General features: G+C 51.0%; 1 protein-coding gene across 2 annotated transcripts in view; it reads right to left on the bottom strand.

Moving 5' to 3' along the window:
• Heg1 (heart development protein with EGF like domains 1) overlaps positions 1-18,849 on the bottom strand; it is a 78,069-nt gene extending 59,220 nt beyond the window's left edge. Inside the window, exon 1 of one of the 2 annotated variants that reach the window (XM_021640267.2) lies at positions 18,542-18,849. In XM_021640267.2, coding sequence (XP_021495942.1) covers positions 18,542-18,785 — 244 coding nt within the window. In that variant the 5' untranslated portion in view covers positions 18,786-18,849. Of the gene's footprint in view, positions 1-2,317; positions 2,438-18,541 lie in introns of those variants that run through there. The other variant, XM_060370280.1, reaches the window with a different exon arrangement.
• Between the last annotated feature and the right edge of the window lie 2,332 nt (positions 18,850-21,181).

Raw genomic sequence — 21,181 nt, 5'->3', positions numbered from 1 at the left:
ATCTCAGTGTAAACTCTCTGACCACAAAGCCAGGCTTCTGCGGGTAGGCAGCACAGATTTACATTCCCTGTATGATCCCGGCCTCAAGTTGAGGGCGCACCTGAGAGGGGCATAAAGCCGTGTGAATACAGTAAAAAAGACTGAATCTTTAAAAAGGTCATCTAAAGAGGTCCGAAACCCTCCTCCTCATCCAGTGAATAACGGGGAGCTAAGGAGGGGCCCTGATAGTGCCTCGAGGAAGCTGGCAAAACCATCAAACACTCTCTACAGGAGCAAACTTTCAGATCAGTTTCTGCCACGTACTGATAAAAAAGTAGAAACTCTGATAAGACATTGCAATAAAACAAAACATCCCCCCCACAAATGTACCAGAAAATAAAACAGTCACAAACAAAAGTTAGCAAATCAGATAAGCTTTCAAATACTAGAATCACTGAAGAAGATGGGTGTGTAAATGGACGCCGGGACTCGGGGGCATGCTCCCCTGCACAAACACACAGGCATATTAACTTCATTAAAAAAGGGGGAGAGAATGCTAAGAATCAGACAAAAAGACAGAAATTATAAACAAAAGTTTAGCAAATTAAAGAAGCCAAACACTTATCTAACTGCAGTGTTTTTGAAACTATTTTTTTAGTTATGTGGGGGTGGGCTGGCGTGTTCCCGGAGGCCACGAGAGTGCTTAGGATCCCCTAGAGCTGGAGTGACAGGCAGCAGCTGTGAGCCACCTAGCATAGGTACTGAGAACCTAACTCAGGTCCACCGAAGGAGCAGCAATCTCTCTTAACTTATGAGCCAGGTCTCCAGTCCCTAGTTAGAGAGTTCTGGAAGCGACGGGAAGGCCAAAGGTCAATATTCACAAAGATAATGGCCGAGAATTTTCCAGAACCAAAGAGAAGCATAAATCTTCAAGCTAAGGAATTCTAATAAAATCCTAGGGTGTGTGCTGATATCATATCGAACCTGTGAAAACCCATAGAAATCTTAACTCAACCAGAATAAAACCAGCAAGTTTTCTATAAGAAGAGGTACCAGCTACGAAGGAAACCAAACAAAACCAATAGATCAACGTTTGCGATGAGCTAAGAGGGGACCACTGGAAACACATATGCAGCAAAACCATCTTTCAAAAGTATCCTGAGAGTATCAAGTAAAGTGATTTTCACTCACAGGTGAGTTAACGAACCTCCCCCCTGAATGAAAAAAAGAAATGAAAGGATACAACTGCTTCTAAGGGGTTGAAGTTTTTTATGACAGACATAAAGAGAGCCCAGGCAGAGGCAGAGACATCTGCGAGAATCCAGAGTGAACATGGCCAGACTGAGCTTCAACCTGTGAGGACAGAGGGGGAGGAAGAGCAAGAGAGGAGGCCCTGACCAGGAGGGGTGGTCTGGGCGGACGGACTGACCCAGAGGGAAAAGGGGCCGAAAAAAACGAAGGAACCAAAATGGCCAGATTATACAGAGAAGAGCAGCTGGGGGAAGGGCAGCCCAGCCCCTGGGCTGGAGAGTTGGGGGGCGGGGTACGCCAGCTATACCATGGTAACATGTAGGACTGACTGATTTGAAGCAAGAAACAATCCTAGAAAGCAGAAGCAAGGAGAGCTGATGTGCAAGACAAGCAGGTGCGTACATCTAAAGAAACTGAATTCATTTTTTAAAAAATATCGCCAAGTGCAGTAGTGGACACCACTGATCCCAGTACTCTGGAGACAGAGGCAGGCTCTGTTAGTTCAAGGTCAGTCTGGTCTACAGCCTGAGTCCCGATCAGCCAGGGCTATGAAACCCTGTCTCAAAAAAACAAAACAAAAGTTTCATTTTTTTTTTAAACTAATGGATTATTAAAACAAAGTAGAACAAATCCTGGCCAACAAGTGCATGCAGAATGGATCAGAGTCATCGGCGACGAAGGGTAACTCCACAGACAACCTCACGCTAACCCTTGAGGTTGCTCAAGGTGACTGAGAACTGGAACGTGTCGTGTCCACCCTGGCAGACCTTGGCAGGACATAAAATTTCTATAGTGAAAAAAATGAGTGGGCATCACTCAAAACGGAAATAAAAAAAAATAGACACGGACAGAATTATAAATGGGATCAATTAAAAGGGTTGAAAGAAAAAAATAAAAAATAAATAAAAAAAAAAAAGGGTTGAAAGTGACCAGAAGTTTCACTATAGCTTTGACAATGGTCCCCTGCAGTGCCCTCAAAAATCCCCCATCTACTCTTTAAACCGTATGTTGGCTTGTTAAAAACAGAAGCTAATGAGGGAGGATTAAGACACAGCACACTGGTGGCCTAGCCTGGTCTAGAACTTACCGTGTGGCCTCATAAGCTCTTCTGTTTTAATACTTGGTTCCCAGAGGGTGCCACTGTGTGGGGAGGTATAGGAGGCACGGCCTTGCTGAAGGAAGTCCATCATTTCAGGTGGGCTTCCAAAGCTAAAATCTCGTTGGCTCTCTGCTTTGTGCAAAGGATGTGAGTCCCTAGCTTCCTGTTTCTACTGCCACGCCTGCAGCCATGCTGACCCCACCATTACCGACTCGAACCTTCTGAAAGGCAAGCCAAAACAAACTCTTTCTTCTCTCCGTTGTCTTAGTCACGGAGCTTTTTCAGAGCAGCAGTAAAGCAACAGATACATCTAGCATCTTATTATAAAGGCCCAAAGGCTGGAGATCTGGGGAAGTCATTTTTGTAATGACTTTCACTGACCTCCAAACTGCCCCCTCGGTCCGTGGTCTGTGGCCCTTAAATATGAAACCCATAAGCAGTGCTGTAAGCTGGGGGCCCAGCGACATTTTTATTGAGCGTGGGCATGTGAGTGGCCTCCTCACATAACTTGAATTTGGGCTGCTCAGTCCCCAGATGCCCAGCCTCCGTCTGTGCCAGCTGTGGACAGGACTAGCGGCCCAGTCAAAGAGCACCCAGAGACAAGGTACACCCTGGGTCAGGCTATGGCCGCCCCTGGCAATCTGAGACCTGCTGGCTGTGGTTGCTCTCCGCCTCCTCAGGTACCAGCGCTGCCTAGATTGAAGAAGTCATTAAGTGTCGCTTCGTGCTCTAGGTTCTAGCTTTTTTCCACTTTAGGATCAGAGGTAACCTCTGGAAAGCTCAGCCAAAGCTAGCCCATCCACGCTGGCAGCCCAGCCTTCTCCGTGTGAGAAACCCACTCAAGCCCATGTCCACGAAGCCATACCAAACCCCGGAACTGGTGTGTCTGGACTCTCAGCCACCCTTGATCAGGACACTGTCCCTCTGTACTCAGCCACCGTTTCAGGCCAGAGCTTTCCCCCTGTGCTACGAGCGGAGATTAAATTAACAAAGAGTTACGCTACTTTGCTTGGATATTCTTCCCCCTCAAGTTGACAACTTCCACTTTATGTAGCATCTGAATGTTCTAAAACATCTGTTTGGGAACAGGCATTCAGGACGGAAGCTGGCACAGCCTGGAATCGGATTTCCTAATTAGCGACTGCCTCGGCAGCAAGCCCTCCAATCCGCAGCCCCACCCCACCCCCACCGCCTTACCCCATCCCAGCGAACAGGCGTGTGTGTGTATGTGTGTGTGTGTGTGTGTGCGCGCGCGTGTGTGTGTTCAGCTAGCCTTGTTCCTGAGCAGTGATGGGCCCCTGTCACCTCCTGGAGGTCTCACTCCTGACCTCACCATCCAGCCCTACAGAAGGCCAAATGTCAAGCACAGCCTGATACCAGCTTGTGTTTGGGGGGCAGAGTTGAAGAATGAGCCCTTTATTTCCCCAGCTTATTCTGTGAGGCTTAAAGTCATTGGCTGATAAAGCTGAAGGGAAGAAAAAAAAATCCCACTGGCCCTTCAAACTTGAAGCTTTAATGCAATTTTGTCAACCTGTTTCTCCCTGAGAGGAGGGAAACGGTGCCTACTGCACGGGCTTTGAAGTCAGGCGTGACGTGACAACGGCTGCACGTTATTCTCTAAAAAGACCGCACAAGAGGATGTCTAGATCAGCTGCCAGCAGAGAGGGGGTCTACGGATGCTGAAAGGGATGGCAAGGGAGGGAGTGGCGCGGGCACAGAGAGTGAACTGCGGGAGAACAAGAAAAGCCTGCTCCCCAAAACATGAAGCTGGGGTGAGGTTATGACTTCCAACCACGAACATCTTGGTTAATGCTCAGGGCTGCTGGTGAGGAAGAAGGATGGCGGACGGAAGACAGGATGAAATTAAACGCAGGGCCTACAAAGAGAAAGGAGGCACAAGCGGAGGGGCCACAGGAGACCACCGGATCCGGTCCTGCGGAAAGGCCACGCAGCTGTCCCTTGGTGAAGGGTGAAGGTCAGGGTAGGGTTGGCTAGGGTTAGGGCCCCTAAGGGGAGGGTCTGCAGCAGTACTGCCCCGATTCCCAGCCCTGGTACTCCCGTCCCCACCTCCCCTTGGAGCTTCATGAGATCCTGAACTTGGGTTTGGCACCTTGCGCTTAACTGTTAGAGTCCAGCAAAGTGGCTCTCATGCTTATGACTGGGTTTCTTCGTGACTTTGATAGTTTCCCTAAAATTCGATTGCTCACGTAGGGAGGAGAGAAAAGTCTTAAGGGGGAGAGAGGACATTTTTCCCTCCCCCTCTTTTGGTTCCTTTAGGGTGTGGATTGCCACAGACTGAAGTGAGGCGGAGCACAGCTCACCTTCCTACAAGAATGAAATTATGCTTCTGTCCTGAGAGAGCCAATTAAGAAGCCCACGCATTCCCCTGCCCACAAAGCACTTTCTAACGGGAGAATTTAAGGGGCCTAAATTACCCTTCTAGAGCCTTACTATCTGAGTAGGGCAAGCCTGAGGGTGATTCTTCCCTCTGTAAAGGAAGAGGAAACTGAGGCATAGTACTGAGGTCACCAGGCAGGTTAACCCAGAAAATGCTGGCAGAGCAGAGACTGAAGTCCAGCTCTTTATGCTCGGCGTCTTTCTCAGATAATCACAGATGAAGCCAGTGGGGTCCCAGAAGGGAAGTCCAGACAGCTTCTTCCAAATTAATTTACAGCGTGTGGCCCCGTCACTTGCTGCAGCACTGCTCTGTACCATTCATTCAGGCAGGCACTGGCTAGGTTATCCCTGGTGTCCCTCTCTTCCTTTCCAAAGGTGACCAGGTCCTTTTGGGACCATAATAACTCATTTAGTCTTAGCCTTGAATGTCAGGACGGAGGATCAAGAGGGAGGAATACAGTTCTAAATCTACTGTCTAGCCAGTGAGTGGCAGGTATGGATCCAATGGAAAACAGTATGACAGTCCCCCCAAAACTCAAACATAGAGTTAGCAGATGATCCAGCCATCCCACCTGTGGGTATCTAGCTCACAGAACTCAGAGTGGAGACTTGAACACACACTGGACACACTGTCACAGCAGCGGCATTCACAGTGGGCAAAAGGAACAGTCAGCGAATGACCCGGTTAACAAGGTGAGGTATGAGCCGACAAAGAGATATTACACACCTACCAACATGTAGGAGGCGAAACGCGCCAGTCACAGAAGGACAAATTCCGCATGATTCCACTCATGACAAATACTTGGAATGAAAACATCATCAAGATGGAAAAGTGAACCAGCGTTTACTTGGGGCTTGAGGTCAGGGGTTATTATTTAAGAGTTTCAATTTGGGAGGAAAAGTTTCTGGAAATGAATGTGATGGCTGCAATGACACTGTCATTGTTGACTGTCACTCAGGAATGGTTAAAGACGGCAACTTTTACTTTAGGCATATTTAGTTGCATGGAAAACCAGAACGTGTATTTTTTCCTGAGCACCAGCCGCAGGCTGTGAAGGTGACTTAGGTAGGAGTGAGCTATATAAATATACCAGTTGAGTTCCTCTGGGGTGTGAGAAGTGGCCCAGAGAAGCAGAGCTTGTGCCCTGGGAGTCTGTAAGGCACAGACTGGAGGTGGAAAGCCCTCCTTCCTTCCAGAGCTGCTGAGGCCTCACGGCCTTCCCCTTCCAGGAGCCCTTGAAATGAGGGGGATTTCAGACCGGATGGCCAGGGGTGGGATATTCTGGGGGCAGGCAGGAACCTGGGTGTGGTGGTGGTGGGGGGAGGTGGTTGTAATCTCCCCAGAAAGGTGGCTGGCTACCCTGCTTAGCCATTCCAGGCTCTGTTTTGAACTGCTGCTGCGGATGTAATGATTTTGGGTGGAGGACGTTTGCGAGCCAAATGAGTTTTTGTGAACAAAAGACTCAGCCGTCAATGTGGACAGTCCAGGGCTCTCAGGGACTTTTGCTTCCTTCCTTGTTCTTATCCTAAAAGAAGTTGCCCTAAGGAAAACCACACACATTGCAAAGCCTTTGGATGTGAGGTCTGAGGATGACATATTTTAAAAACATCCCCTGGGACAGGCTCTAATGACGAAGAGCGTCAAGCTGACAAGGCACACCCCGCCCTCTGCCCAGCCTCTGTCAGCTGCTCTCTATAGCATCCTTTCCTCTCAGGAAGAGACAGACCTGCAGATCTGAGCTCAGCCAGCTAGGACAGCGGCTACCTTGGAGCCCTAAGTCTGGGGTCAGCCTCCCTGAAACAGACCTGGCCAGGATGGGGGCCTTGAGGATCACTAGGCAGCAGGAGGAAAGGCTAAAAGACCTCGATGCAACCTCAGCCTCTTTGCTTTAAAAGTAACTCATGGTTTGTTTTTGTTTTTGTTTTACCTTCAAGAGAAAGTCTCAGGGTCAGAATATTCCCATTCAGTTAAATGAGAATACACAAAATAGCTTTCTGCAATGGGTAATCTATTTTGTGTTATTGTTTTTGTTTTTTTTGGGGTCACCTAACCTTGCAGCCTGCATTTTCTTTGCCCCTCTTATCCCATGAAAAGCAAATAAAAAGTCTGCTGAGGAGGTTCCTCAGCCAGGGGGGACCTCTGGAAGGGAGCCGACACTGGCAGCCTGTGCCATGCCTGGCCAAGAGCTGAGAAAGGTGCAGGGTGAGAGCAGGCCTCTGGCTCCTGTGTGCTCACACCCAGAGCGGAAGCTGTGGCAGAGCTCCACCAAAGGAGACCTGCCAGGTTAGTGAAACAATAAAGAGGCAAGGAAAAACATCCTGGTTCCGAGGAGGAAGAGGGGGAGTGGAGAGCCAAGAAGGGGCAGGAAGACACTGCCTGGGCCTGCAGGCATGAGCTGGACCTGGGCCCTGGGCTTCCACCATTTACACAGGCCTGTGAGTAACTTTTATAAGCTCTGCAGCTAATTTATTCCTAGACCTCTGTGAAGTGGCCCTGGCCTCCAGGGCATCATAGAAATAGAGTTTGTTTATGCCTGCTGGAAAATGGATGGAGCAGACTCTGGTGGGCACAGGGCTCAGGCAGAAGTGGGAGAGAAGGGTCACTGACTCTCCCTAGGTGGGTAGGTGGGTGGGGTGCCTGCTCAGGCATGAGTGAGGCCAGTTAAAGAGAACAACAAAAAAAATTGCTAAGAATCAATTTATTATTATTATTGACACAGGATTTCTCTGTGTCAGTCCTGGCTGTCCTGGGATTTGCTCTGTGAACCAGGCTGGCCTCGAACTCACAGAGATCCTCCTGCTTTACCTGCCAGGTGCTGGGAGTATTGGCACACGCCGCCACCCACGGCTTCCTAAGAAGTTTCTTTAAAAGCTGTTCACTCCCTTCAAATAGAACCAACAGGCTTCTCCCCGGGTGGCTCCAAGGGCAGCTCACTGAGGACATAGGGACCTGACAGGTCATACAGCACAAAGGAGGGCGCTACCTCCTGCTGCTCTATGCAGCCCACAGCGGAGGAGCCGTGTTCTGCTGGGACTTGGGTGGAAGAGAGGCTGCCAGCAAGGAGGGAGGAAGTGTTGGTGGTAAGAGCAGGTTAGAGAGGTCGGGAGCAGAAGTGATGGAGTGGTCCAGTGTGGCTGGGATGCCACCTTGCATCTGTAACTGCTACCAGTGGGCTTAAACACAGGACCCCCTGGCAGCACACTGAAGGACCAGGACTGAGCTTCTGAGAGGAGCAAAGTTCCTGCAGGAAGCATCTGCTCAGAGAAGGCAGACAAAACCACGCTGGTTTCCCAGCCACGCCTCTGTCCTAGAGGATGGTAGACCGGCCTGCCCTGTCCTCTTCCCTTCCCTCCCTCCTTCTGGCAAAACCTGGTTGTCTCTCAGAACCAGTTCAGAAACTAACCACCTCTCCGTGCCCGTGGGCCCTTCAGGAGACAACACCACCTGTGCCCAGAAATAAAGTTCTCCCTCAGGACTCCATGTTTGCTCTGTGAGACAATGTTCACCTACTTGATCACATTCTTACTATCTGGCGGCATTCAAGAGGCTGTGGCTCACAAGGCCAGGGGAGCTGTGAAGGGCATCATATCTCTTGGAGGAAGAGAGCAGGGGGACTGGTCACAACAACCAGACACAGGTGAGAGGACAGAGGCAGAGGCTTGGAAAAGGCCATACACATTGCCTGCGAATGCCATCCTCTTCTCCTCTTCCTCTCCAGCCGTCTTCCCATCCTTCCACGTCAACCTTCATGAAGGCCCGCCTGGTGTCTAACAGCCTGGCATCCAGCATTCGAAACAAACACAGCATGTACGTGTTTCCAAAGCACGTGCATGTGGCTTTTTTCTTCCCCAAGCTTACAATCATGAAATCAACAGGGCTGGTCATGGGATCCCCGTCTTACAGACGTGGAGAAGTCCAGAGGAAATGACCCACCCATGGTCTTTCGTTCACGGTATTAAGACTAAAAATCACTCACTGCGTTACGGATGCCTTCACGGTCAGAACTGTTAAGAAGCAGGAGAGACATGAATGGCCCCGTTTTTAACAGAACCCCGAGATACTGTGAGCCCCCTGCCACACAGCTAGAGGTAGGAGTGCTAAGACAAAGGACCTCTGACCACATCAGAGCTCCCCAGCCATGGCTGGCATCTCTCTACCAGCAGCCACAGAAAACAGCACTCTATGACCACAAGGCAAGCCTCTACTATAAATAATTCCTAACAAGCCACAAACCTCACCTTTGAAAAGCCCCTTCAAGGAAGTCTCACAGCCATAACACTTAACTCCGGCGGTGCTGTTCTCGCCCAAGCCATTTTCCAAAGTCTGATAATGTTCAATACGGGCTCAGACCCACCCAGACATACACCTATCTAAAAATAAAACACACCTTTATTCTCTCTTCTTTTTTTTTCGTAAAGAACCCCCAGAGGTTCCGACTCGAGAACGCTCATGCGAGGAGCTGCTGACCTGCTCCTCGGAGGTTTATTATCTTGTATTCACACCTTGCATCACTGTTTTCACTCCATCCCAAGCGCCTCCTATGGGCTCATCTAGTCTCAGAAGGTCACAGGCAAGGGTGGCCGCACTGAGCTTTTCTCGCTCTAGATCTGGCTCTTTTCACTGTCCTAGGCTAAGGATGAAGAGCTCTAGGGAAGAGATGAACAAGGATGGCAGGGCTCCGGAGTGGAGGAAGGCTGGGTAGCAGGGGCCTCTAGAATGCGGACTTGAGCCTCTTGCTTTTAGAACTGGCACCCTGCCTGACAGGACAGCCGGAAGACAAGTGTGTGCGTGGCGGGGCGTTAGCAACACGGGTGTCTGTGCTGGGTGTATTTTTATCCACCTGACATAAACCTAGACATGTTTGGAAAGGGAACTTTCAAAAGAACTGACTCCATCAGCCTGCAGAAGTCTGTGGGGGCATTTTCTTGATTGCCGTTTGAGGTGCCAAGCTTACCTGCGGGCAGTGACACTCATAAGGAGGAATTTCTGGGTTATGTAAGAAAGCAGGCTGAGCAAGGCCAGAAAAGCAAACCGGCAAGCAGCGCCCCTCCATAGCCTCTGTTTCGGTTCCTGCTCCCAGTTCCCTCAGTGATGGACCATGAGCTCTAAGATGAAATAGACTCCTTCTTCCCCCAATTTGGTTTTGACCCAAAACAGCAGAAACCGAATCAAGACAGTGCCAAATGTAAACAGGCCCAGGTTTCAGCAGTAGAAGCATTTGGTAGTATTTACAGGATAGTGCTGTTCCTGCTGGGCCCAGGGCTGGGGGCTTTTCAGGGTAGATGGAACCTCTGGAAAGAGCTCCTTAGTAGCCCACTTAACAGATGAGAAAACAATGGTACCAAGGGGCTGAAACCTACAAAATCCCACAGCTGCAAGGGGCAGTGACAGGGTCTGAACCCCAGCTGGGGTCTATGCCAGTAAAGGCAGCCGGGCTCTAGCCACTCCCCCCCCCCAAGTCTTACCCAGTATCAACAGCAAAAGTCACAGTGGCCCCAGAGGCTCTAAAAATGAAACCCATTCCCCAAATTTAGTCTATCCCATCCTAACTTCCAGGGTGGAAAAACAGCGGCTTTCAATGCTGCTTAAAGGTGACAATGTTCAAGGGTGACCCCTCCAGGTGACAGCCTAGCACACTCTCTTGTGTGCTTTCCAGCCCATCCTGGAACCTGGATGCTTCCAAGGATGGAAGCAGGATGCTCTGGAGAGCCCGAGCCCAGTCTCTACCCATTTTCCTCCTTGGCCTTTACCTCCCAACTTTACCAGAAACATTGAGGAGAGACATGTCAGCTCACCAAAGCCAATTCTTCACCTCCTGCTGCCCAGCACCCTCCTCATGCAAAGGGGGAGGATTCCTGAGCAAGACCACAGCCTCTCTCACCAACCTGACCCTTAACCCCAACAGCTCCGGGAGGGAGAAAAAGAGGGTTTTGCCCACCTACCATGCTATCTCACCAGTATGCTTTCCCCCAAAAACTCTACACAATAGAACGGGTAAGACACTGCTACTAAGTTCAAGTAGAAAGAATGTGCCTGGTTTTGGCAGGCTCTGTAGACTTAAGAGACCGTCTTTCAGACACCTAAGGGATCTGGTAGCCATCGCCCTGCCACATGTGGTACAGTCCCTCTGGGGCACTCAGAAGGAAACTCGGCCTTCTTCCAGTTTTCCCGGCTCTTCAGGATCTACTCCCCACAGCCAACCTGCCTTCCTTCCAGTCCTGAGGCAGGTGAGCTTGGTCCTGCCTTAGGGAATTTGTGATAGGAGATAGAGGCAGGGGTCACCTTGGGTCAAGCCTCCAAGACACACACAGACTTATGGTAGTGCTCATCTGTGATCCCAGTGCTTGGGAGGCTATGACGCAGGATCCCAAGTTCGAGGCCAGGCTGGGCTACAGAGTGGAGCCCTGCCTCGAAAACAATGAAGCAAGAGAAAGCACTGTCTGCCGTGCGAAGCAAGCCGGATCAGAGCCAGGGCCTACAAAGGAGGCAGTATTCGCCTACAGAACTATGAGAGGTTTTAAGGTAAGAATTGGGTGACCTGAATCACGCCTTAAGAAGATCACCGTGGCTTTCCGGGGCAAACGTTAGTGGGAAAGAATGGATGAGGTGAATAGAAAAGAACAAGTGAGACACAGAGGGCAGACTCCTGGTGCATTCTGGAAGCAGAAGCAACCTGAATGATTGCTCCCCAAGGGCACGTGGAAGGCAAAGGAATGAGACAAGTGGACACTGACGGCCACGCTTCCGGGTTAAGCAGGCTTGCTGCTGTCTGTTACTGATGTGGGAAGAAGTGGGAAGGCATGGCAGTTTGGAGGGGAGAGTCGAGGAACGCTGGATCTCTCTGATTTCCTTTCGCCGCTTCACGGACCCCCTCTTGCCACCAGGATGCCATCGTCGCTCACTATTGCGCATACAGGCTTGACTCTGCACTCTGCCCAGTCCCCACTGAACAGCTCAAACCAAACGGAGCGGCAGTTTCCTCAGGGTCATTTGTTGAGGCCAGTCCCGCTGCTGCTCCCATTAACCTGGACCCAGCAGGGGGGAAGGACACACACTAGCTTACTCTCACAAGGAGACCGACAGTTACCAGGTTGCATAGCTAAACTGGTTACTGCGTTCATGTGTTCCTACAACCACAGCCAGCTTCCGAACCACCCCGTCTCCCGCCGTGCCTCCTCGCCCTAGCCGGCGCCTAGGCCACTGCCTCTTCCTCTTGTCCAGACTGGATGCTCTCCACCCAGGCAGAGCCAGTTTCCTCTTCCCATGTGGCTTCAACAACTGCCCCTCCAGGCTGAACCTGACCTGGCTTCTCTCTAGGTCAGGCAAGTACTATCAAAGGACCGCAGAATTCTTCCGCTGGAACCTGCTAGGGGCCTTTACAAAGAAAAGCAGCAGCTGGAGCTTAACAAGAAGGCAATGCTACTCCTCTCCCGGCCCCACCCACAGCATCTCCTTGGCTGGCTGCCTCAGGCCCTCCTGTAGTCTCCTAAAAGGCCTTGCTTTGTCTCTCTCGCCCTCCAACTCCCACAGCCCCCAACCCAGCCTGTGCCCCCTTTTTGGCTTTTTTCCTCCAAACTCACGGATGTCATATGCTTGTGAGCCTTCCACAAATCCACAAGACCTTGTGGGCGGGTGTGAGGCAGGCCTGCCAGGGGTTCATCCACAAGGCCTCCCACACCAGGCGCAAACAAGCATGGATACACAAAAGGCACTGCTGTCCCCTCTAGGACCATACGGATGGGGGAGGGGACTCCAAGACCCTCCGTAATGGGCCCTAGTCCCCTTTCCAGGCTGTGTTAAATGACCAGCTATTCTCAGTCTCAATTCATGACCCCAAGTCTCCTCTGGCCTTGGCTCTTGATTACCTCTATGCAGAACTAAAAGTCTAGAGCTAATATGGAACCAGCTTAGACAGCTATCAACAAATGAGCAGATAAAGTATGTGTGCTGTCTATCTACAATTCAGGTTTATTCAGCTACAAACAATGAAACAATGCCAGAGAAATGCATGGAACTGGAGATCATATAGAGCGAAATAAGGCAGACTCAGAAAGACAAAGATAAGCACTGTGTATTTTTTTCTTACATGTATATGTATCTATGTACATGTGTACACACACACACACACACACACACACAGAGACACAGTGGGGAGGCATGAAAATAGATGGGAAAACGAGCCGAGGGTAGAAAAGGGGACCAGTGGGACACAAGCAATGCATAACATACATGTATGAAAATGTCACAGTTAAACCCAACATTTTGTACAACAACTAAAAATGAACCCAAAATATATAAACAAAAGGAAAAAAAAAGTCATGAGCTTTTCAACACGTGAGGTTCTGGTGATTGCCAAAGCCTTTGCACATGGCCACATCCTAGTGAGCCCTCCGAAGCTAAGTCTACTCCCTGCTTCCTCATGAGGTCTCCCTGGCCCTCCGGCCCTCTGCAGCCTCCATTTCGGGTAGCTTGCTCTACCCGAATCATTTCTTTGGTTGGACCTTTCTTAGGTTATGAACCATTGCTAACTTGTCGCTCCACGTTTCACATCTTTAACGGTTGGGCTCCGGCAAGACAATTCCTGGTGGTGGTGGTGGTGGGGTGCACTGGAGATGTGCCTCCGTGTCACCTGCCACAGCTCTCCACACACAGCAAGGCGTCAGTACATCAATACATGGTTTTTTGATGTATAAACCAACCGAATAAGACGTGGGTTGCTTGCTCTTGCCTTTTCACAAGATTAGGAACCATGATTAGAAGAGCTGGCAATCAAAATCCTGACAATACGTAGAGGAGAGATTTAAACAAAAAGAATTTTTGTTGTTGTTTTTGTTTTTCAAGATAAGGTCTTTCTGTGTAGCCTTGGCTCTCCTGGACTCACTCTGTAGACCAGGCTAGCTTTGAACTCACAGAGATCCAACTGCCTCTTCCTCCCTGAGTGCTGGAAGTGGCACCTGGCCAAAAAAAAAATTTATGTTGTTGTTTTGTGTGTGTGTGTGTTGCACATAAATATGGGTGACTGTTGAGGCCGAAAGCTTTAGATCCCGTGTTGCTGAAGTTACAGGTGGTTGTGCACTGCCCAGTGAGGTTCTGGGAACTGAACTCAGGTCTTCTGAAAGAGTAGTATGCACTTCGAGCCACTGATCCATATCCCCAGCCCTGAGAGGGCAGATCTTAAGATTATTTTTAGGATCGGGGAGACACCTGTCATAGTCTTACAAAAGCACAAGAGGAAAAACCGGACAGGAATCTCTTTGCTTATGTCTCCGGGGAAATGAAAAGCAGGTGGCCAGAGAAAGAACAGATATTAAAATGAAAGTGATCTGACAACTTCTGAATGCTTTCCCACTTAAGAGAACAGGTACTGATAGCAAGTGACAAATGCCACACAGCATTAGTCACTGTCCCATGTTCCCAGCCAAGAGCCCACAGACAGCCAACACGCCATTTCGGTTTGGTTGATAATGAATGCAGCTACTCCAGGCATCTGTAACCTGGCACACACACATACATGTCATACATCACAATAACAATATAAAATACCATTATGTACATGTATATACTTAAAGCCTTTCATAGACAACCTCCCCCCTAAAAATAATCTTAAAAGCTGCCCTCTTGGGGCTGAGGTACAGATAGCACAGGGGTTCAGAGTATACAATGGTCTTTCAGGTTCTGTTCCCAGAGCCCACATTGGGCAGCCCACAACCACCTGTGACTCCAGATCCAGAGGATCTGATGCCCCTGGCCTCCACAAGCACCTGCACTCACATTCACACACACACACACACACACACACACACACACACACACGCCTTTAAATAGTAAAAACAAATAATTTAAAAATTAGTTTTGAAGAAAAAAATCTCTCCTGTCAGCATCTTGATGGCCGCCTTGTTCTGATCATGACCCCCAACCTCACGCAACGGCAAGAGAAAGAATGGTGAGCCGGAGAGAGCCCCGAAGATCTATAACAAGGTTGTCGCATCCCACAGATGAGAAACAGAGGCCTCGTAACCTGGTGAGATGGGCTAATGAATTTAGCTGACACCGCCTGAAATCCAGCCTCCTTCCTTTCGCAGTGGCCCAACCTTGCTAGGCTTCATTTCCCACACAGGGAGAGTAAAGGGGAAACAAAACCCCTTGCAGGACTGGACGGTGAAAATGTGTTAAGAAGCATAAATGCACTGACCACACATAAGTGCTCAAAGTCCTAAGAGGGATCACAGTCTCCTTCCTGTCGCCTCCACAGGAGTCTTCAAAGAAAGGTACTGACTGCAGCTCAAGCATCCTGCTCACACAGAGAAGATGCCTGGGCGGAGGGGAGATGCTGAAGAAGATGGCAAGTAGCTAAGAACATGGCAACTGCCATCTGCTGCCTCTTCCTTCCCAACTCTGAGTAAGAGCACTCAGACAGCTGGCCAGCGCCAATGGAAAACAGAGAGAGATCACCGAGAGGCCAGAGGCCCCTGCCCTTGCTCTTGAGTCTAGGAGACAGTAACTGACCAGCTGGCATGGGCACAGTGAAGTCTCCCCTGGTCCACACAAGTCAGCTGGCAAGCAGAAAACACCAGCTCAGCATCTGCACGCACCAGGAGAGAGGCAAGGTTAAAAGGATGTGGCTTCGCAACATCCCCCAAACACCACGTCCCTATCTCTGCTTGTGGCAACCTCTGTCATTAAAGAAGCAGGCGTCTGGATGCTTAGAGCCTCCTCTCAGCTGGTAGGGTCACATGCCTGGGGGGAAGCCACTCTCCCCTCTCTGAGAGGGCTGACTCCTTCCCCAGCCAGCCTTTAGAGCACCTTGCAACGGGCCTGTGGCAGCCAAGCTACACCACAGCAAAGTTGGGCCACAAAGAGCAATTTAGGAACAGCCAATTAACAGCTGTGTCAAGAAGGGGCTGGGCTCAGAGCTCTCTTCCTTCAGGGAACCACGTTTTTCTAAGATTTTTATTCCCTGGACTGTCTGCCTAACTTCTCAGCATCATTTCCTCTTTGGGTGAGAAAGTTCTTGCTTTCTGTGCAGATCCTCATTATTGGTCCCGCCTCCTTCCCACCTCCCTGCCCCTTCCACCATTCACAGATCCGACAATGAAAGCATGGTCTGTGGACCGAAAAGTTAAACCTTAGCACTCGGCTCAGGGCTGTGGCTCGAGGACCCTAGGCCAGCAGACAGAGAGAGGAAATCTCTAGCCCTCAGCTTCTTTTCGCTGATGGCTCAAGCAACAAACACGGCGGAACAGGGTGACAGGTGGGCCACAAAGCCAAACAATGGCTATACAAACAGGGGCTGCTCTCGTTAGAGGACAGTCTAACGAAGGCAAACAGCCCACAAATGGAATGCAAACACAGCTACCCAGCAGTGAAAACCTTGAACTCTGTGGGAAGAGAAGGGCTAGAATGGCCCTCTGGGGAAGCACTAAAAAAAAACAAAACAAAACAAAAAAAAACAAAAAACAAACTCTAGTCCCTGCTACTCATGGGGTAGAGGGGATATTTGGAAGCCCAGACCACGATGGCCAGGCACGGGCCACCAGCACCCCCAGAAAAAGCAGCTCAGGGCAGGTTCCCCAACTATCAGATTAAGGGCATTCTTTGTACGACTCAAGGCTCATTACCAGCTGGAATACCCACCTCCCTAAACACAAAAATGTGGACTCAGAGCACGGGTGACCATCTGTCCCGGTGCCAGGGTGGCTGGAGGTCTGCAAAGGACAACAGGGTTTCTGCAGACGTGAAGCTTAATCGTCTTACCGAGCAGCGTGTGATGGCCAATCAAATTGGGCCAGGAGAATCTTAAGAGGTTGTTATGAAACGCTGGCTCCTTGAAGTCACTAATTGCTGTTGTGCTGTGTCAGTTTGTTGGTTGTGTTTCCTTTTCCTCCCAAGTGACACCGCTGGAGGCATTAACGGAAACCGAAGAGAGGCGATGCGTGCATCTTCAGCCACACCGGTAGCTTGGAGCAGCTTTCGGCACGCCATAGATGTCACCTCGTCTAATCCTACCTTTCAGACCTCCCTGTCCTGGACTGGGCCTCAGGGCAACAGAAGGGCATGCGCTGTGAGGACAATGATCTGCTGGACACACCAGGAGATCAGGAGACCTCCTCAAGAGAAAGTTTTACATTAGTCTACTTCCTCCCTATCCTGAAATCCCTGTCCTGTTCAACCCAAAATGAACGAAACAGAGAAGGCTCCAGGGCCGAGACGATGGCCATGACGAAAGCATGGCTCGCTTAAGGCCCCAATTCTTACCTTGTTCTCCCTAACTCAGTTAAGACATAGTCCCTTTGCTACAGTTGCCTCCATGTGAGCTGGGGAGACTGAAGAGTCCTATGCCAGCCTCAAGCTGGATCTCACAGGTCAGCATCCCTCCCTCACAAGACGGAGCCCTCAGATTGAGTAGGAGCCGGTGACACCTGCCTTGGGCTCGTGGGTGGCCCCCCGAGTTATCAGTTCCTTACATACCAGTGTGGCCAGAACATTCCACAAAATGCCCTACCAGAATCCCCCGTCACCTTTGTACAGTAGGAAAGTCCGAAAACGTCTTCTAAGTCCTTAGTTCTTTTCTCTGGAACCCCATAAACAAGGTTAGGAAAGTTAAGCATGCATCTGTAAGGACCTCCAGGGCTGCTTTCCTCTCCCTCTGCGCAAGGGTCCTCAGTTTCCCTGTTGTGGGCCAGTGACTCAGAAGTTCACAAGGTCAAAGCAGTCTTTGAAGGCAAGAGTACTGATGAACTTGCACTGGGGGTTTTACCAGGGTGGAAAAAGGTTTCTTATTCAATTCTAGGAAATACCTCTATGTTCTGAGGATGAGCAACCTGGAAGAAAGTTTGTGTAACATGCAAGACAAGAGCAGTGAAGACTGCACAAAAGCTTGCCAGTCCCGGCAGTGTGACAACAGAGCCCAGCGTGTGCCCTGTACCTCTCACAGGAAGACAGAAGGTTAACATCAGCTAGTGTGCGCACAGCATTTTCTAGTATTTTTACTTTCATTTTTGTCACATCATTAGGAAGCCAGGAGGAACGGGGCCCTTCCATTTCGCAGATGGGGAAACTGAGATCCAAAGACAAGAACTAAGGGGAAGGTCATATTACGTTAGAATCCCACCCAGGCCGTGGCATTTTCTTCCACCAGAAAAAAAAAAAAAAAAAAAAAAAGGAACCAGAAACAAAGGCGGCAGAGACAGGAGCTGGGTTCCCATTCTGTGACCAGGACAGGCAGTGCCTGCCGAGCAGGGGGGCTGGGGAGCAAAGGGCTCCAGGACAGTGCAGAATCAGCGAGTGTCTTGAAGGGTTCAGCCTCGCAGCCCCCCACCCCACGCAGAGCACCCCTGCTCTTAAAGCTGTCTAAGGTAGCTCGTTTTGTTTTAAAGTGCACCCTTTGTCCTTGACGACATCCCAAGTGCTCTAAGGAGCCGTTCAAACTCCTAAATCCGTTATTTACTTAGACTGGAAAGTCAAGCTCTGGACCCAGGACGACCGGTTCTCCAATCGCTCGGGATGGGGTGGGTGGGGGGAGCCGAAACTGAGGGACAGCAGCCAGAAGTTAACACCCCACGAGGAGGAAGAGGCGCTCTGAGGGTCTTTTTTTTTTTTTTTTTTTTTTTTGCAAAAGGAAGAAGGGTGTGGGCTACCCCATGAGAGAGTTTTCTTCCAAAGCTTGGGGCTGGAACCCACGGGTACACTTTATATTCCCAGGGGCTAGGGACAGCGTCTTCCCCTCCGGGGCCACCCTCAGGGTTCCTCCCGCGGGGTGGGGCGGCCCCGGGGGCGCCCACGCCCCCTGCCCCAAGCTGGAGGCTCTCACTCACCGGCGCCTCGGGGGACCCGGCCGGAACGTCCGGACCTCCGTGTGGCCAAGCCCGGCCCGGGGGCCGCGTGTCCGGGGCCGGGCGACGGAGGCGGCCCCGCGGCCGGGAGGAGCGCGCGGTGGGCCCGGGAGGGGAGGGGGCCCCGCGTCCCGGGGGCGGCGGGCGGCGGCAGCAGCAGCAGCAGCAGCAGCGGCGGCAGCAGCAGCGGCGGCGGTGGCCACCGCGGGGCGCGCGGCGAGGCCATGGTGGCGGCGGCCGCCCGCGCTCACATGCCGGGCGCCGGGCCGAGGGCGGCGGCGGCGGCGAGCGGAGCGGGGTGCGAGCGCGCTCCCCGGCCGCAAAACTTGTGTGGACCGCGGGGGAGGGCGGAGGCGGCCCGGGCGCCGCCGCACGCCAATCAGCCCGGGCGGGTCGCGGGGCGGGCGGCTCCTCCTCGGTTGACATCACTGGCCCCACGAGGGGGCCCGGGGGGGGGGGCGGGGAGAGGGCAGGAAGAGGGCGGGGGCGGCCTGGGTCCCCCGGGGGAGCACCCCCGGCTGAGCTCATGGAGCCCTGTGCAACTTTTGTCGCGGGGGCCCACGCCCTGGAGCATCGCTTTGGCTTTTGGAGAAACGGAAATTGGGGTCGTGAGGCCCCCACTTTTCAGGCTCCTTAGATGCCCAGCAGGTCTGTGAAAAGTGGGTCCTGGCAATGTAATGACACCAGGTGAGTGAGTATACAGTGCTCTCAGAGGACAAGAAAGTGGAGCCTAGAGCTCCACGTGGACCTGCTCTCGGGTCCCCAGCGGTGGTGACAAACTTGCTTCAGCCACGCGAGGAGTCCGAGGCGGGAACCGCCACCCTCCCTAAGGCTCACAAGCCTGATTTCCTTCCCACGTCCTCAACCGTCTTCGACTTACACCATAGTTCTGCAGAGATGCCGCTGCTGGGAAACCCAAAGAGGCCACGGAGAGAGAAAAAAAAAACAAAAAACTGTGAACCGAGGTTGGGGCAAGGGAAAACCTATAGTCAGGAAAAGGACAGCAATTTGCAAATTAAACAAAAAACAAACAAACAAACAAAAAAACAAAACAATAAATGAGGCCCACACTGAAATTGAAACGAAACCATTCGGGCAGATGTGCCAAGACTGATTGTCAATAAATTTGCTTGGTAAGTAAAGTTCTCTGTGTCCCTATTCCCTCCCCTCCCAGGAGTCGAATGATAACAATGTCCAAATTTTAGGACCTCCTCACTTGTAAAGAAAAAGCAGCTCAAAACCGGGAAATGACTTGCTTAGGACTGACTCTAGGGGAGCCAACAATTAAAGGTTTCTTATTGACCGACCATGTGGCTTCATTCTTACCTCATGGTTTAGAGTTGTCAATAATTCAGACAGTGTCTCATCCAAAATGAAAACCACAGATCCCCTGGGACGCTCTCAGATGTGCGAGGGTCCTTTGTCTGTTTACCAAATGCTCAGGAAACAGGCTTGCCCCTCGCCCCACTCCCCCGCTTCTCTCTGCCTCCAAGCCTCCAGGACCCGACCAGATCATAGTTCAGGGCAGCAGCAGATGGGCCTAGACCCATTTTCTGGTGACTCAATACAAATGAGTCATTTGGCAGAAAACAAAGGATGCTACATATAAACAAGATTACCTTATACAAGTGAACAAAGAGTGTAGAATTGGTTTGGGTTTGGGTTGGCTTGGGGTTGGGGTTTATAGAACGAAAAAAGAAGCCTAACTTTTCAGGTCTCACATGAAATGTTCAGAGCTTCTCTCTTGCTCTCTCTCTTTTCCCGAGCATGGCCCTAGCTCAACACCTCTGGCCACAGCTCCCCGGTTGACAGGCAGGACTGCACACCACCCAGATCCAGCTACACCAGCTCCGGTGGAAGGTCAGTACACTGGACTCAGAGGATCTGGTCACTGCAGCTCTCTCCCTTCAACACAAAGGAGGACTAGCCAGAGGACCAAGTCACCCTTTCAGGCAAATGGGAAGGTTTAAGGGCTTACAGGGCCGTCCAGGCTTCTCCTGTGTCTTCAGAAAGCTCACCTGGGAATCTTGCCTTTCCTGCCCCTTGGCCCTCCCATTAAGCACCACAGATTGATCTCTCTAATCTCTCTACCTTCTAAGTCAACTGGATACTCAGAGTCACTGACAGCTTAACCAGAGGAGAAAAGGGGGAGACAGAGGAGGAACCTGCAAAGATTGATGGCAGGGAGGATGGGTCCTAGAACCTTTTCATCTCCTAGGACAGAGCAAGATCCATCAGCAAAGGCTACACTCAGGACAGAAACTTGCAAACAGCCTGGTCTTACAACCTGGGCTTTCCCCGCCCCCGATTTTGCCACCGTTCAACTGTGATCTTAGTTTCTTCTTCTATAAGATGATTCTATGGCTGACTGATAGGAAGGATGCTATCCTAGTGTTTCAGAGTCAGGAGCAAGGCTGTTGAAACAGGTGCCGAGGACACACAAGCCAGGGTGCAGTGAAGCCACCAAACTGGACCACTCTAGGCATGCATTTCAAAGAGAGGTTTCCTGTAGATGTGAAAGAATGACCAGAGGCATTTGGGGAGTTCAGAGCAGCCGTGGCTGTCTCAGGGACAGAGACCACAAGAAGAGAACTGGCCGCGGCCAGGAGCTATCTCCTGGGA

Source organism: Meriones unguiculatus, chromosome 17 (assembly GCF_030254825.1).
Source record: "Meriones unguiculatus strain TT.TT164.6M chromosome 17, Bangor_MerUng_6.1, whole genome shotgun sequence".
Lineage (NCBI taxonomy): Eukaryota > Metazoa > Chordata > Mammalia > Rodentia > Muridae > Meriones > Meriones unguiculatus.
Note: the sequence above shows the minus strand (reverse complement) of the source record. Positions and strands in the feature narration are given on the sequence as shown.